The 15,282-nt window shown below is 37.2% G+C and overlaps 1 protein-coding gene across 8 annotated transcripts in view; it reads left to right on the top strand.

The window, feature by feature from the left end:
* LAMA2 (laminin subunit alpha 2) overlaps positions 1–15,282 on the top strand; it is a 394,697-nt gene that overhangs the window by 229,846 nt on the left and 149,569 nt on the right. For all 8 annotated transcript variants that reach the window (XM_030022177.1, XM_030022172.1, XM_030022175.1 and 5 more), the window contains exons 17-18: positions 5,888–6,015; positions 11,681–11,767. In XM_030022177.1, the coding sequence (XP_029878037.1) occupies positions 5,888–6,015; positions 11,681–11,767 (215 nt within the window). The remainder of the gene's footprint in view (positions 1–5,887; positions 6,016–11,680; positions 11,768–15,282) is intronic.

Raw genomic sequence — 15,282 nt, 5'->3', positions numbered from 1 at the left:
ATTCAGCAGTTAAATCTGTGATATTATCCATAGCAAGCCTACCAGCACACCACTATTTCCAGCCTGTTCAGTAGCCTTTTGGAATGGGTGAATTATGCTGAATAGAGTGTTCTGATTAACTCAAGGGCATTTTTAGTTTTATATTGTCTGACATGGCATGAAGCTTGAAACAACATGTCTCATTTCATTAGTCTTGCAGAAACACAATTTGAGCCAGTGCCAGTTTAGTGGGATATCATACTCTCATTTCCCTGCAGAATTTCAAGCAGACTCTCTATTGTGCATGTTTCTAAATGTTCCCTTTTATTTCCTTAAGAAAAAGCTACTGGGAAAAATCCAAAATGAAAATTCAAGCTTTTTTCAATATAATTTGGCACTTAGAATTATCACTGTTCTTCCTGTTTTGCCCATACAAGATGTTTAGTTGCATTGCAGTGCAAAACAAGATATCCTTAATGTGTGGATCAGTGAATTTTTCAAATTGCTTTTTCTTGAATAGAAGCTTAAAGTGATTCTCAATTTAATTATACTGTAAGCCTTGAAGAAGTACCTAGGATGAAAAATATGTATGACATGACAGTCATGTTTTGAATCCTTCACTTATATGCAATAAAAATGTTTATCACTAGAGTAATATGGATTTGTGTTTCTTGACAAAGATAAAATTTATTGCATTAGTGACCATAGCCTCCAGCTATGATGTCTATAACATTAGTGTGGGATAAAATCAATTAACAGAAAAGAAAGGGAAGGGAGAATCCTGTTTAAGGTATATCATAACTATTGACTATTTTGCTTAGGGGTGCATAGCCAGATGCGAGTTCTGAAGTTGCTTCCTTCTGTGTCCAAGTTTTAGCCCTTGCACAAGTTCCCTCTTTATTTTTGTCTGTAGCACCAGCCTGCATATGAGAGAAGGCCGTATAGTGCATTCTGTAGTGCTTTTGGGCTTTTCAGCTGATGTGAACTATTGACTGAGACAGTAGAGCTCCCCCTTCTGATGTTTCAGGGGTGCTGGTGTAAAGATAACAGCGCTGGCAAGGAAGTGGAAAATAACCAGTTGAAAATGTACTTCAATCTATATATGTTATCAAGCATTCTGTATTCTGTGTTCTGTATTCTGTGTTCTGTCTGAGCATATACTAGATCATGCTATAAAGAAGAGGCGCACAGGGAGCTTAAAATCAGTTCTGGATTTTCTTGCAGCTTACTTTGAAAACACTGTAAGTAAAGTTAGATTGGTTAGTATCCATGCAGTCTGTTAAATGCTGCTATTCAATTTGGATCATAAGCCGTTTGAAGTGAAAGAGAGAGAAGTCTGAATGCTGAAAAGAGAAATGTTTCACATCAAAGGCATTCCTTCTATTGAGGTTTACACAGGCTTTTGGCCTCCTTATTATTATTCATGGTGTTTTTTCAGTAATACAACAGACAATTTAGGCACCTAATTTACTGATATGATACTTCTTTTTGCTCTTCTTTAGCTTTGTAGTTGAAAAGCAGCTGAAATATGTTTTTGACTCATGATAAAAGCTCAAATCATCTGCTTCAACATAGGCCTGTTATAAAAAGCTCATTTTAACGCCTATCTAGCAGTAACCTGAAAAGCCCTTTGATCCCCACAGCAACCATATAGAAAGCTGCATGATACATCATTCTCATTACCATTGTGATATACATAACTGCCTTGGTACACAGGGCAAGTTCTAACATTCAGAAATACTCTTTTGTAGCGTTACATACACACTTTTATGGTAGCTTTAGGAGGTTGGTTAAACCCAAGCATTGTGAAAAGCGAACACATTTCAAGGTGTTTCATTCATTGCAGGGTACTATGTTCCTATTAGTAAGCCCAGAGAAAGCAGATCTTTCTCCCCTAAGATATGCTCAAATTGCTAAGTCGGCAGTCCCCAGTGGCATCCATTTTGTATTTTATTCCCTTGTGTGGAAATGGCATATACCATGGAGATTGAGGCCAGTGTCAGAGCTAGTGGACATGTGCTTTAGACAGTGTTCATCACAAGATCGACAAAATGTCTTCACCCATCTTCATATACACAGTAACAGAGTGATACATCCTAAGCTAAATGCAGTATAGGCTATACCACAAGTGAAAATTACATAAAGCCTCTGCAGCACCCTGACTGCATTTTTAACACCAGGAAAGGGAATTGTCCATGCAATCTTGATATTACGGTAGATTGAAAATGCCATAAGAGCATATTCATGCTTCTGAAGATATAATACCATTGTCTGGTCTAGAAGGCTAGGGAATATACTAAAATAGGCACCCAGGCTTACTCTTTTGCTTTCTTTAACTAGCTTAAACTAGCAGCTTCCCTGGTTGTCTCTGTGACAGATATCATGAGGAAGGGCAGCGGCATGCCAAAGGCACTATCTTGGACTTAGACATACTCCCTGATAAAAGTTTTATTTTCATCGCTAGCCTTCTATTCAGACTGTTTCTTTCCATATTCATATACACTCAGCTGCATATGCAGCTAAGCAGGAGTGGTTTTCAGTGTGAATTTAGGGTTTCCTGATGCTGGGCATAAAGCATTTATGGGTTAATTTGGTTTCTTCTGAGGGGAAGAGAGCTGGCTCGGTAGGAGATGGTGGGAAACACACTCCAGGACATGAGCAATAAAGTCTTTGGGCAACAAAGTCTGAGTTGTGCATAAAATTTTGGACAAAAATAAATTTCACAGTCTTACTTAGTCAGAGGTTGTCTAAGTGAAGTTTAGACAGAAGTTTGGAGATCAAAGACATCCAGAAAATTCATGCATTCAAAATAGTTTGAGATCCAGTACCTGGAATTTGGAAGCATAAAGATTTGGGCATAAAATCGTTCCTGGCCACAAAGTTTATGGATCTGTGGAACAAGGCATTGATTTTAACAAAAGCACTAGATCAATGTGTTGGAACAAACTATATTTCCAAGGGAGTAAAAAGAAAGTGTATGTAATATACTGAGCAGGTTAGGGACAGTTGATCGTGATCTTCTTTATACCCAGTCTCGTGACACAAAAAAAATGATTAAATGTTCCTACGAACATGAAATTAAGACTTCGCAGGCTTAAGCATGTTTTAAGGAAATAATCTCAGTATAATTAGACATTGCTTAAACTAGATGTTGCTCAAAATCATTGCTGTACATTTGGCAAGTTTCAAACTGAGGTTCAACCAGTTGATATCAAGAAAATGCAAATTTTTCATGCGTATTGACAATGTCCTTAGAAGGGCTAATAACTCGTATACTTCAGTACCTAAAGTGATCTATAAATCTGGCAAATTAATATGAAGTTTAATGCATCACTGAGAACAGGCAGATTATGTCACATCTACATACTACATAATCCTTGTTCATTGTCCTGCAAAGTCCAGACTGGCTCAGGGAGAAAAGTGTAGGACCACACAAGATTGTTATTTCTCAACTAAACTAACATAAACACAGTGCAATGTATGCTCAGATTTTGGTACTATATGTGTGGGGTTCTTTTCTTTTTTGTTTTTAAATTTATTGATTCATGGTGACGAAGTAAGCAGATACAGAGATCTGGATTGAGGAGAATTAGACACAGTAGGTGGAAATGACTGATGTTAGATTTTCAGAAAGTAATTCATCAAAGAGAAGAAGGTCAGCACTTTGTAACATGAGTTGTTTTCCTACAAAATGGAAGGTTTCTGGTCTCTTACTTAAAAGAAGCAGAAGCTGCAAATACCGTTCTGTAAGAGATGTGTAGCTTTAAAATAGTGTGTTAGCTCTTCTCACTTTAATAACATCCTTGACATATAAGCCGTTCATATTCGTCAAAAACATGTCTGAGGATATTTAAAGCTAAACTTAACACAAAAGAAGAATCCATTATTTTTCAGAAAAAGTACAAATAATTTGACATGATGCCTTAAAAAAGTTGAATTGCAAAGGATTTTTCTTTTGAAACACTTAAATTATTTTTGTCACATCTTCTTTTAAAAGCATATCTTAATGTTCCCAGCTACTTTTTCGGTATGGCCGGTAGATTCTTTTTAAATGACAGCACTTGAAGTAACAATCAAATGGACTTAAATTACCTAATGAAGTAGAATTTAACCCAGCTGACGGTTCTAAAGCCATAATTTTATTTGACTAAGTGTCTCAATAGTTGGTATTAGCTCACAATCTACCAAATATGTGAAAATATAATATTGTGACTAATGCTTTCATTTCAAAGATATGCTGCTTGTATACACAAGCAATAAGAAAGCACCCATTAAAGCAGCAAACAGTATTTCTGGAGACAGATGCTTTTGACTCCAGTGCGCTCTTGACTGAAACGGGTATTGTGCTTTTTCAGCTGCCCAAATGTATGGTACTGGCTATGCAGAGCACAATGCAAAAAAACTTTGTTCAAATCATTGCAATCCTGGAAAGTCATGAAGAAGAAATCAGTGTTCCTTAGAATAGTGCCATTTTCTTTATCCTTCATTGAGGATACATTATGTCTTTCAGACAGTAAGGCTGTTAAATATCAGTCAGTACCATATGCATGCCTTATTAAAATGAGAAAACAATTTTAAAGTGTTCTTAAAAATATTTTTAAATTAAATCATAAGTTTGGAAATACCTGCACCTTTAAAAAAAACCCAAACAAACCCTCAAGAGTTCTTAAGCAGCAGCTTGGGTGTAACAGATTCTAGACTTGATCTGGCCCATTATCTAAATCAGATCAGAGCACAACCCATTAAATAAAATCTCTCTCATGGCTTTCATTTTGGCCTTTTCAAGTTGCCATATGCTTTTTCAGTCTATACCCAAGCACATCAAGATGGCATTTAAGAGCCAAAAACATGTCTGCTGCTTTCTCTGTTTTTACACTGTGAAAGGGCTACACTTGGGTATCTCGTGGCAAATAGCCGTGAAAGGAAGAGTGTGGTGTGCTAAAAATGTAGCAAAAAAGGGAAAGAGTTTAAGCCAGGAAACTTATTTGCTGAGCCTATCATGGATCCTGCCAAATTACTTAGAATTTCTAAATCCTATATGGTGAGGGGGGAAGAAGAGTAGAAGGGGTAATTACTCTTTAAAACTTGGTTCTTACCAGTCATCATGGGAAGCCTATTCTCGGAGGACCAATTCCCATTCTGCCAAAAGATCATTTACTTTGAGATCAGGCCAAAGGTTATATACAAAAATGCAGATCTAGTGCTGCCATTTTTATGTTGGATGTTTCATGTGCTCCGATAAACTGTCTCTTGTAATATGAAAGCCAGTCATATAGAACACAAACTGTTGGATAGGGCCCTATATACAGTATACTGATCCTTGTTTCTACTCATAAAATACAGTCTGGATGCTATTCTAGCAAACAAGTATTAATTAAGTAATTCAGGCTTTGCTACTGTTCACAAGTTTATTTAGTATACTGCTAGCCATATACCTTGTAAAATGAGGTAATTTAGATGTGAAATGTAATAATTCGGTTTTATAAATTATATGGTCTAGGCTGTATTTCTGGGATCAACATCTGAAAACTGTCACAAAATATGGCCTGTTGCAAGACTGCAATACTAAACCTGTTTTGTGGTGCTTTCAAGGTTGGTTTTCTTTAAGCAAGCTGAAACAATAATGCAGCTGTTGTATGGTGGAAAGATACAGCTCTGCAGTTAAATATCCTTTTTGTTTTACACAGAGAAAAATTATCCAAAAGAACACAAATACCTGACACATATGAAGCACTGATTGTGACAGCTAACCTCTAGAACTGTTTCTCAACCAGCAGCAGAAAACTAGGATATATTTTGCAGACCTCTTACAATCCTGTTGAGAGGATGGGCTAGGTGAATGACCTTCAAGGACTTTCCATATATAAGTTCTCTAATTGTGAATTTGTACTTCTTATCTTCTGTTTAGGACTGCAAACACAACACAGGTGGTTCATATTGTGATAAATGTCTTCCTGGCTTCTATGGTGATCCTACTAAAGGGACAGCTGAAGACTGTCAGTTGTGTGCTTGCCCCCTAAATCTACCTTCTAATAAGTAAGATGTGTATTTATTGCATATTATACTTTTTCACTTAGTAAATTGCATAATATTTTAATTTATACTTTTGCATGTACACTTGAGATTTTTTGTGTTTTAATCAAATAATATATTCTGCAATATAAACTTTTATTCTCTTTTTACAATTGTACAGAGTGTTTAGCTTCACAGAGAGGCGAAGGTCAAAATAAAAGCTGGAAGAGACTAGGCTAGAAAGAGCAACACAGAATTTGGATGACTGCTCTTTGAATCACTAACTAGTATTTGCTTTTCTGTCCTCCTTAAGAGTAGTTGTTTCTAGTTTTAAAGCTGAATTTACAGATTTGGCATGTGGGGTTTTTTACTAATTGAATTTAAAATAATTTTATGTTGATCGGATAAAACAGTGATTTCTTCTGCTTTTAATTTTCCTTTTCTTTCTGTCAACATTCAGTAATAGTGTTGATTTGTTTGGAGTCTGAGTTCAGGCTTAGATCTTGCAAGTGAAAATATTTGTCAGCATATCTCAGAATAATCACTATAAACTTGGTTTAAGTAAAAATAATAGTGAAAAGTTAATCAAAACTCTGATCTAAGAACAACTGTTTCCTTCATTACAAAAGCTTGTCTGTGCTACTTGCTACCTATAATTTAATAGACCAAGTGGCTTGAACATTTTTTCATTGGTTGTTGTCCCAGTCAGTTCCTGGAAAATAACAATACCAAAATCATTTGACATGATGTAGTTGAAGAAAACTGTTCTGAATCTTGTTTGGTTAGCTTTTCTTGTGCATATAAAAAAAAAATGGAAATCGTGTATCAGTTCGAATTAGCGCATTTGGTTTATGCCATTCAGTATGCCTTCAGAGAAAAGGAGCCCTGGTGCAAGTAGCACATGTCCACATTACACAGAAGAGCTGCTGTGGTGCAACACATACAGTAATTGTTCAGGAAGATCAGGAACTGTTGAGTATGCGCCTGACGGTTGCAGTGGTAACTAATGCTTGCCCAAATTCCAGCCACAAATTGGATGTGGTTCCCTTCTGAAAAGAATCACTGTTAGTCCATATAAGAATTTCAGAAGGATTGTAGGATTGTACTGCAGATTGTAAACTATGCACAGAGGCTGCCCCATCCCAAGCTCTTCACTTAAAAGTTTTAAGTGGCTATAGTAGCTGATAAATCCACTGGAGTAATTTTTTTTTTTTTTTCTCCCTTCAGCCCTGCATCTTCTATTTCACCCCATTTTTCCCAAAATAGAAGTCAGATTCTGTCAATGAAATGCACTTTACTATTTAAGGGTATAAACAGTACTTCTTCAGGTTTACAGGGCCAAATGCATGGCTACCACCCACACAGAGAGGGAGCTCTGCAAGATGCAAGTAAAGAAGAGAACATCATCTGAACGGCAGTGGAGCCTACATAAGGCACAGATGAACCAGATTTTGCTCTTAAGTAGTTCAGGCTAATGCTGTTGCCTACAGTGGCATTGTTTCCTATTAAAATTGCACTGATCAGGGCAGGGATAATCTAAGCACTTAGCAGAAATTCCAGGGGACTGTAGAATGGGAGCCTGCTTTCCTGTTAGCACAGCTCTTCAGTTGGTTTTATTAGATATACATGCATTTATTATGTCCGCTGCTCAGGCATGGTTCCTCTGACGTCCTCATTGCTTTCACATACTTAGTATTTCCATGCATAGTTAATTAATTCTCTTTCTCTTGTTTGAGAACACTGTACTGACAGCAGGAAAAACACTATCACATTTATATCTTGTGCAGATGTGCAACAAACCAAGTCAAATAGATTGAATTTAGGTTTTTATTGGCAAAATGCGTGGAGACCTCTATTACGTATTCATCAGAATTCTGGCTGCTTAACTTTCCTTTGTTGAAATTGCACAAGAGAGTCCCCTTTTCAATACCTAGTTTTCTTGAAAAATACAGGTACAAAACAAACACAGAATATAAATGTTCTTGAACTGTGAAACTGTGGGAGTCCTGAACCCTACAAAGTTTAGCCCTGCATTAGAATTGTGCAATACCTTCCTATTTCTAAAATGGACAAAAGCAAAACTCTGAACAACATCCTCAAGCTTTATAGAACTCATTGTAAGGTTCGAGCTCTCATGTCTTTACAGTTCTAGACCAATCATTAAATTTGTTTATGAAGAAAAAAAGAGGTTGTTAGAGATTTAATGTGTTACCTGAAGGCTCTTAAAATACTCATTTTTCTTTCTTACTTAGTTGGCAATGAGTTTGGTATGCTAGGGATAATATATGTAAACATTTCAGATTCCTTCACACATCCTTCACATGAAAAACAAAGAAATTACTACCAAGCTCATGTCACTGTACAGATATAGTATATGTAAAGTTATTTCTGAATAACCTAACAAGTGCCTAATTTACGTACAAATGATTACAAATAGCTGTCTATAGATTTTAATTTCTGTAGTATTTAATTCCTAACATGGCATGACAGAGCAGAGCATCTGTAGGTCTGTAAGCTTAATACTAAGTTCCTGGTGCATAGAGAATATTGTCCATGCAATGAACCTCTGAGATATATTTCTATTACGAAATTAGTTTTGTCTTTTATAGCAGCATCTTATTTCTTTATGATGTTTCTAATGGTTCCCATCACCGTTTTCACAGCTCCTGAGTCTTTTTCTTTTCAATGCCACATAAGGTGGAGGAGAACTGTTCTATCCATTTTAGAAATGTGGTGATGATGGTGGTGTTCTATAGTTAACTTAAGCTGATTTAACTGCTGCTCATTCCTCTCCTGTTTCCTAATGGCAGCAGTTTCCATATGCAATCATTGAAGCCAATCATAAAACTGCCGTCTGAAGCACAACACTGATAAATGACTTGCCATATGTTAGAAAAGAACACTTGGCCAAATCAGGAAACTAAATTTAAGTTGTCTAAGCTTGTTTTCTAGATCCTGGGCTATATTTTCCTCTTTTTGCATATATCTCCATATTTGTACTTATATGATGCAAATGAGATCAATACCTGTATTATAAATGGCATATGTAATGCATGCTTGACTTCTTCGTCTTATCTCTTCTCATTAATGCATCACTCTTACAAACTGTTTTAACATGCTTAATCTTTAAGGACCTTCAAATAAACTAATTTTTTTTTCCATAGAAATTATCAGACATACTACTACATAGTTCTTTCTAGATAATTCCTGCTTTTCTCTTGAAGTGGCAATAACTTTAATATGGGTAATGATGACCCTGACAGGAATATTTTATCACTGGAAATGGGGGATAGAAGGTATCTCACTCAGCCTGGGAAGGTCACAAGTAAACTCATAGCATATGAACTAGGAATTCAGGTTGGTCTCAGAATTTTAATATTTTCTTGGAGAATTAAATAAACACTTAGTCCCAAGAGATGTTTTCTATAACATACTTGTAAACTTTTAGGAAGCCCTGTCTCCTGACATAGACCTATCACATATATACCCATATTGTGTATTCGTACTTTTCCCATGTCCTGACTGGTATTAGTGTTGTTAACCTTATGTAAAAACTGAAAAGAGTGATGATGAATCAAGAGGGACTAAGATTTTTTGGAAGCTTGTTTTGACAGATCAACACAGCGTGTTCATCAGTATTTATCACTAGTGAGTAATGAGATTCTAAATAATCAGGACAATAAACTCTTCTTTTCTCACCCTGCTATCACATATTTCCTTTATGGTATGCAGATGGGAATTTCTGAATATATTATGTTTAGTGTGGAGATGGGGACTGACTATTAAGTCAGAGAAAGAATCAAAGGGTGCTAGGTCTGAGCATAACCCTTAAAACATGGAAATTCTACTATTTATTATTATTGCTTAGTAATAATAAGTACTTAATTGTTATTATTATCTTTAAAATTTATCCAGTTGAATACAGAGGTCTTGGTGGAACTGTGGTACAGTCAATCTTGTCCAATGCTATAGTGAGCTGTGATAGCATCTCCACAAAGTTTCCCATATAGCTCTTAGAGTAAGGTTGGGACTGACAAGCAGGATCTTATTTGAAATAAGTCAGGTGCTGCCGATTAGGTTCAATGGTAACATGTGCCTCCATTGAAAATTGCTTTCATTGCTATTTAAAAATAGAATGCACAATTATTGTTTCTTCAACTGGGTCCTCATGCATTCATGAATCTATTCTTAATTGAATGACATTGCAAAATAACACAAATATAATCCTTATGGGAAAGAGGAAAATCCCAATACCTGTCTATGTTTACTGGACCTGACCTTCCCACATTTTTCTTATTGATCTCTTATGTCTGTGGGATAACTTGCCCTATGACAGACAGGGTATTTATAAATGGAAATAATCTATAACAGAATAAAGAGGTCAGATCATAGGATGGATGACTCCTGAGAAGTGAGGTCCAGTCACCTGCAGGTAGTCATGTTACATGATCATAATTAAGCTTTTCTGTCTTCCCTGTGCCTATTATTTTCCAGAAACTTTCATTGTATATCCTGCTTTAATTTATCCAAGGTCAGATTATATTTATTTGTTATTATCATACCATGAACTTTTACCTTGAATATACCTTCCTTCTGATGTCTTTGTTAGAGCAACTGTATTCCTTGTCAACTTCTATTTTCCTAGGTTACAAAAGATAAGTTTAGTGTCTTCTTGTTAGATAGGTGATTTGTTTTCCTGTTGTGAATAGTCACCCCACTATGCACCTGCTGCCATTCTTTTCTTTTTTTTTTTCCTTTCTCTATTTTACTGTTTGGCTGACCAGAATTGATTATCATTATTTATATAAGGCCCTGTAAAGGTGCTCATATGTCTCTGTCTCTAATAATCATTCCAGAATGATAAAAGTACAGCTTGCCTTTTCTTCTGTGCGGTGTCTTTTAGAGTGTCAGGAGGTTTCTTCTCAAAAGTGTGTTAAGGTAGAAAGACTACAGAAAGCAAAATACTAAACAGTGAAGGAGCAGAGTTCAGAGTTAAACACAGACATTGAAAGGTGGAGCTTGCAAATGCCTACGGTACCCTTATTTATTAAAAAAAAAAAAAAGAGAGAAGGCTAAAAATAAGTACAGCATAGCAAAGAGGTAAAGCTTTCTACTCTGCAAACTATTCTTAAACTTCAGTGTGGCTCTCTGGCCTGTTGCTTGAAGTCATTGGCACTCGATTTACTCAAATGTGTTCTCTGGGAAGCTGCACCAGATATTTCCCTTTTTGCCCCTCCCCTTTCTCGTTCACTGGGTTCCTTTCACAGCTGATTATACACAAAGTTAACTGAGCTTTCAAATCGGTTGTCCTTCAGAAAGATTTATATAGAGACCACATTATGGCATAGATTGTTTGCCAGGCCCTCGGGGGCACAAACAAACAGCTGTACATTCCTGCCTTTTTAATGGTATCCAGACCACTCGGTGGCAGGCTCAAGTCCCGTAATAACAGGCTATTGGGATGCTGCCATCCGTTACTCTATATTCAGTGTCGCAGAAATAGCAGGGTCATTCCAAATTCAATTTGCTGGAGTCAAACTTAAGCCTTATGTCCTAGGCTAGAGTCACTTTTCCTGGGCACTATTTTGCAAATTAACGATCTCTGAAGTGGGAAGAGAGCTATGCTGCTAACCATCTTTTCTTTATGTTTCTTCCTTGTCCCTCTTCTTACCCAATATCAACAACACAGCTTTAGCCCAACATGCCATTTTGACCGAAGTCGTGGATTAATATGCGACGAATGCCCAGCTGGGTACGTGGGACCACGCTGTGAAAGGTAAGCAAGCACCATGCTTTTAACCATATGTGATCTGAAACAAAAGTACTGATCACATGGAACTGTTCTACCTTTTTATTACTTCCCCTTCTCATCCCCATTCCTGTGTTCTGAAACTCACTGAAGAAATTCCTGTGCATCTTCCTCTGATATTGTGTCCATGCATTTGTATATTTCTAGTGCTTGTTTTATTACTTTATGGTAAAGTGCAAAGCTTCCAAGAAGCATTTGCTGAGAAGTAAGAGTCTTTTTTTAAAAAGTTTCTTCTAGCTTTTCTGTCTGTCACTCTTCTGAAATTTTTATAATTATTTTCAGTCTTTTGTCATTTGAATGTTTAGAGTATGGTGAATCAAATTTGCAATAAATTACTGATGCCTCTTTTAGAGAAGTTAATATGCAGTGAAAATACAGCTCTTCTAATAAGTTGTTTGCTGATTTGAATTATTTTTAAAAAGAATATTTTACATTTTTGTTGCTTCTAGTTTCCTGTTGCAGTCTTTATTTAGTAAGTAGAAGAAGCTAGGTTTTAATGACAAAAAAGATAATTCTTCTTGGTCAAATACATAGAAAAGCTCAATATATATTTCCTACACTTATTACTACCCATACAAAAGACAAATAAAAAAAATACATCTAGTCTGTATTGGCTATGACAGGTCTGAGTGACATGTTAGTACTGAGAGAGAAAGTTCTCTCCCCTTCTTATATGCTGTTATACTGAAAGGATCACATGGAGAATTTAAATGAATCAGAAGGCTAGTGTGGGTGCTGGTGCTAAGCTCCCAGGAACCCCCTTCCACAGGAGACGAGACCGCATAGACAAGGGATATCATCACTGTGTCTGCACGCCTTTGGTCCTGTGGGATTTCACATGGCTGGAACAGCTTTCAAGAGCAGTTAGTGTACCAGGGGACCTCTGCTAGTTGTTTGGAGGTTGTGATGAATCAGCATTGGCTTTGGTTCCATGATCCCAGTTCCCTGTGACCCTGCAAATGACACCTTTTTAAGGGGGGCTGGGGAAGGCAGATAACTGTCTAACACCTGGCTAGACAGTTATGGGTCATGAAAACATGGCACTTCTGTTTCTTAGTAGGCTTTTACCATTTGGCACTTCCATGAGCTGCTTGCAGCATTTTCCAACATAAACCCTAAAAAAACGTAAAGCTTCTGAATGAAGACTTACAACATTCAGGCTGGGATGAGGAAAAGTAGGAATGAACCAAGAGGAAGAGCCAACCAGAAAAGCAGGAACCTGACCATACGCTGTGAATCGCCCTTTAGTCCTGTCTTTTCAATTTACAACTCCTTCCTTTTAAATCCCCTGTTGTGCTATATCTGTCCTGAAGTGAGAGTGCAGGCTGTCACCTGTTTCCACCCATCATCACTGAGTCTGCTCCTACTGCGTGCTATTTCTGCCTGTCTTTTCCTGTCTGTCTTGGAAGTCATCACCTTCTTTCAGCTAGTGGGCTGTGAAGTTAATGACGGCAGGAATAAATCACATCAAGAGCACTTTGGTGGCAGTTTGTCAATGCAGGGTCATTGACAGCTTCCATTAGCAACAAGTGCTATTTCTGAGTGGAGCACAGGCTGTAGATGCAGTAGGACAGAATCTGAATAAGTGGCAAGCTTGGATTTTAGCCTGATTTCCTAAGGAAATGAGGCTAGTGTGATCTTCTTGTGCATTTCTGTCTGGCTGCCTGCAAAGACATTTGAACTTGTAGGTCAATTTCAACCAAATTTGACAGAAGGGGTAGGAGGTCTCAATAATTGTTCCTGAAGATTTCGTGAAAAGAAGTGGCTGAATAGAGGTTAATAGATCAGGACATGTCATAGCTAAGGGGGAGAACACTGTGTGAACTCACACCTGATTAAACAGCAGAGAATACATGAGAGAGAGAGAACAAGAGAGACAGAGAGAGATTATTAGATGTTCTGCCCATAAGAAAACTTTCACAGGGCAAGGAAAAAGCACTGCTGTAGCCTGAGGGATTACTCCCTGCTGGATAGCAACATCCTGCAGCAAATAATCAGCTCTTAGCCTTGTAACTATGAGATAAAAATCCATTGGAAATTAGGCCATTAATTCCAATGCTCATAGAACTATTTACTTTTAATTGTAACAAGTTGCTTGGAAATGCCTGCAGCTGTCAATAATAATGAACAGGAGAAAGTGTGTTGCCTTTTGCTATTAATAGTGATTGTATAATTGCTAGAAGAGTTTACATTAAATTCTCTTTCATTTTAGCAACTGCAAAGTGACGAGTGTTCTGAGCCACGTGATTTATTAACTGAACAGTCCTAAATTATCATGAAGTACCAAGTATCATGAAGTGAGCATATGCAGTACAGTACTTGGCCTCCAAAATCATCCTCTACCCCCTAGGGAGATAAGATCTTTTATTTATTTATATATACATTTTTAAACCTGAGTTATAAACTGTCAAAAAAAAAAAAAAATTGCTAATTCTCTCACTTGAACTCTTCAGGAAAATGTTGCCAAAATTGGTCAATGTTCTGAGGGGTCCAGCTCATAACACCATCAAAATAATTGCAGATATAAGCTGCGTTGGAAGCTACCACATATCTATAATTGTAGAGAAGCCCAGCTTCCCCATTTATTCCTTTTGCCCAGCAAATTAGATTTGTGTTCTTCCTTTGCTCACTGCTTAGTTTCCCAAGGTGTATGAGGTAGGACAGACACTGTCCTAACTCCATAGAAAGGAATGTCAAAAAGCTGTCATTTGAGCCCAGCACGTTTACAGGATGATGATATGCGTTTTCCAGCTACACAGTCTTGATATAGACAAGAGCACACAGGTTTAGGGAAAAGAAGCAAAATGGGTGAGAGTCTAGCTTCTCCTGTAGCATTCCTTCATTTATGAATATGGTTCCAGTGACCTTTTCTCCCTAGAAGGAGAGATGAGAGGTCAATGTAACTTAAGTGGGAGGAGAAGGGTCAGTTGGGTTGTGTCCTTCCTCAGCCCCCATTCTTCAGGTCTAGCACAGAGTGCCACCAGCCACAGTCCCTTGTGAGTCCCTTGGCTTCAATTTGCTGCTCCTTCTAGCTAATGTAATTCTTCCACTAGTGCCAGAAGTACAAGTCTGTGTTGCAGTGCTGATGGGAAAAGGGTCAAACATTCAGGAGATTTGATACAACAAATGTGTTATGCTGGATTGTTTACAGCTTGCAAAGGTAGGCACTCTGCCATTAGAAAATGCAAGATTTATAGTTGGTCATACAACAATAACATCCGTGTTGTGCACCTGAATTAAGATTTTTAACTGTGTGTTCACAGGCCATTTCTCCACAGGGCTTTTGCCCGATTTTGTACACAGGTTGAATGCACATAAGTTTCAAAGCAACTGTAAAAATAGTATTTCCAGACTTTAAAGTGTTTGGATTTGCAGCCTAAATTCACTCTGTCTCAGGGGTTTTTTTTCCAGTAAATATAAAGAAATGTATAAAATAGGCCTGTGTTTGTGTGCATGTATTTGTATATACACAGCACCATACA

Source organism: Aquila chrysaetos, chromosome 8, assembly GCF_900496995.4.
Source record: "Aquila chrysaetos chrysaetos chromosome 8, bAquChr1.4, whole genome shotgun sequence".
NCBI classification, from domain to species: Eukaryota; Metazoa; Chordata; class Aves; order Accipitriformes; family Accipitridae; genus Aquila; species Aquila chrysaetos.
The sequence above is the reverse complement of the archived record's forward strand: the minus strand, read 5'-3'. Positions and strand labels throughout refer to the sequence as shown.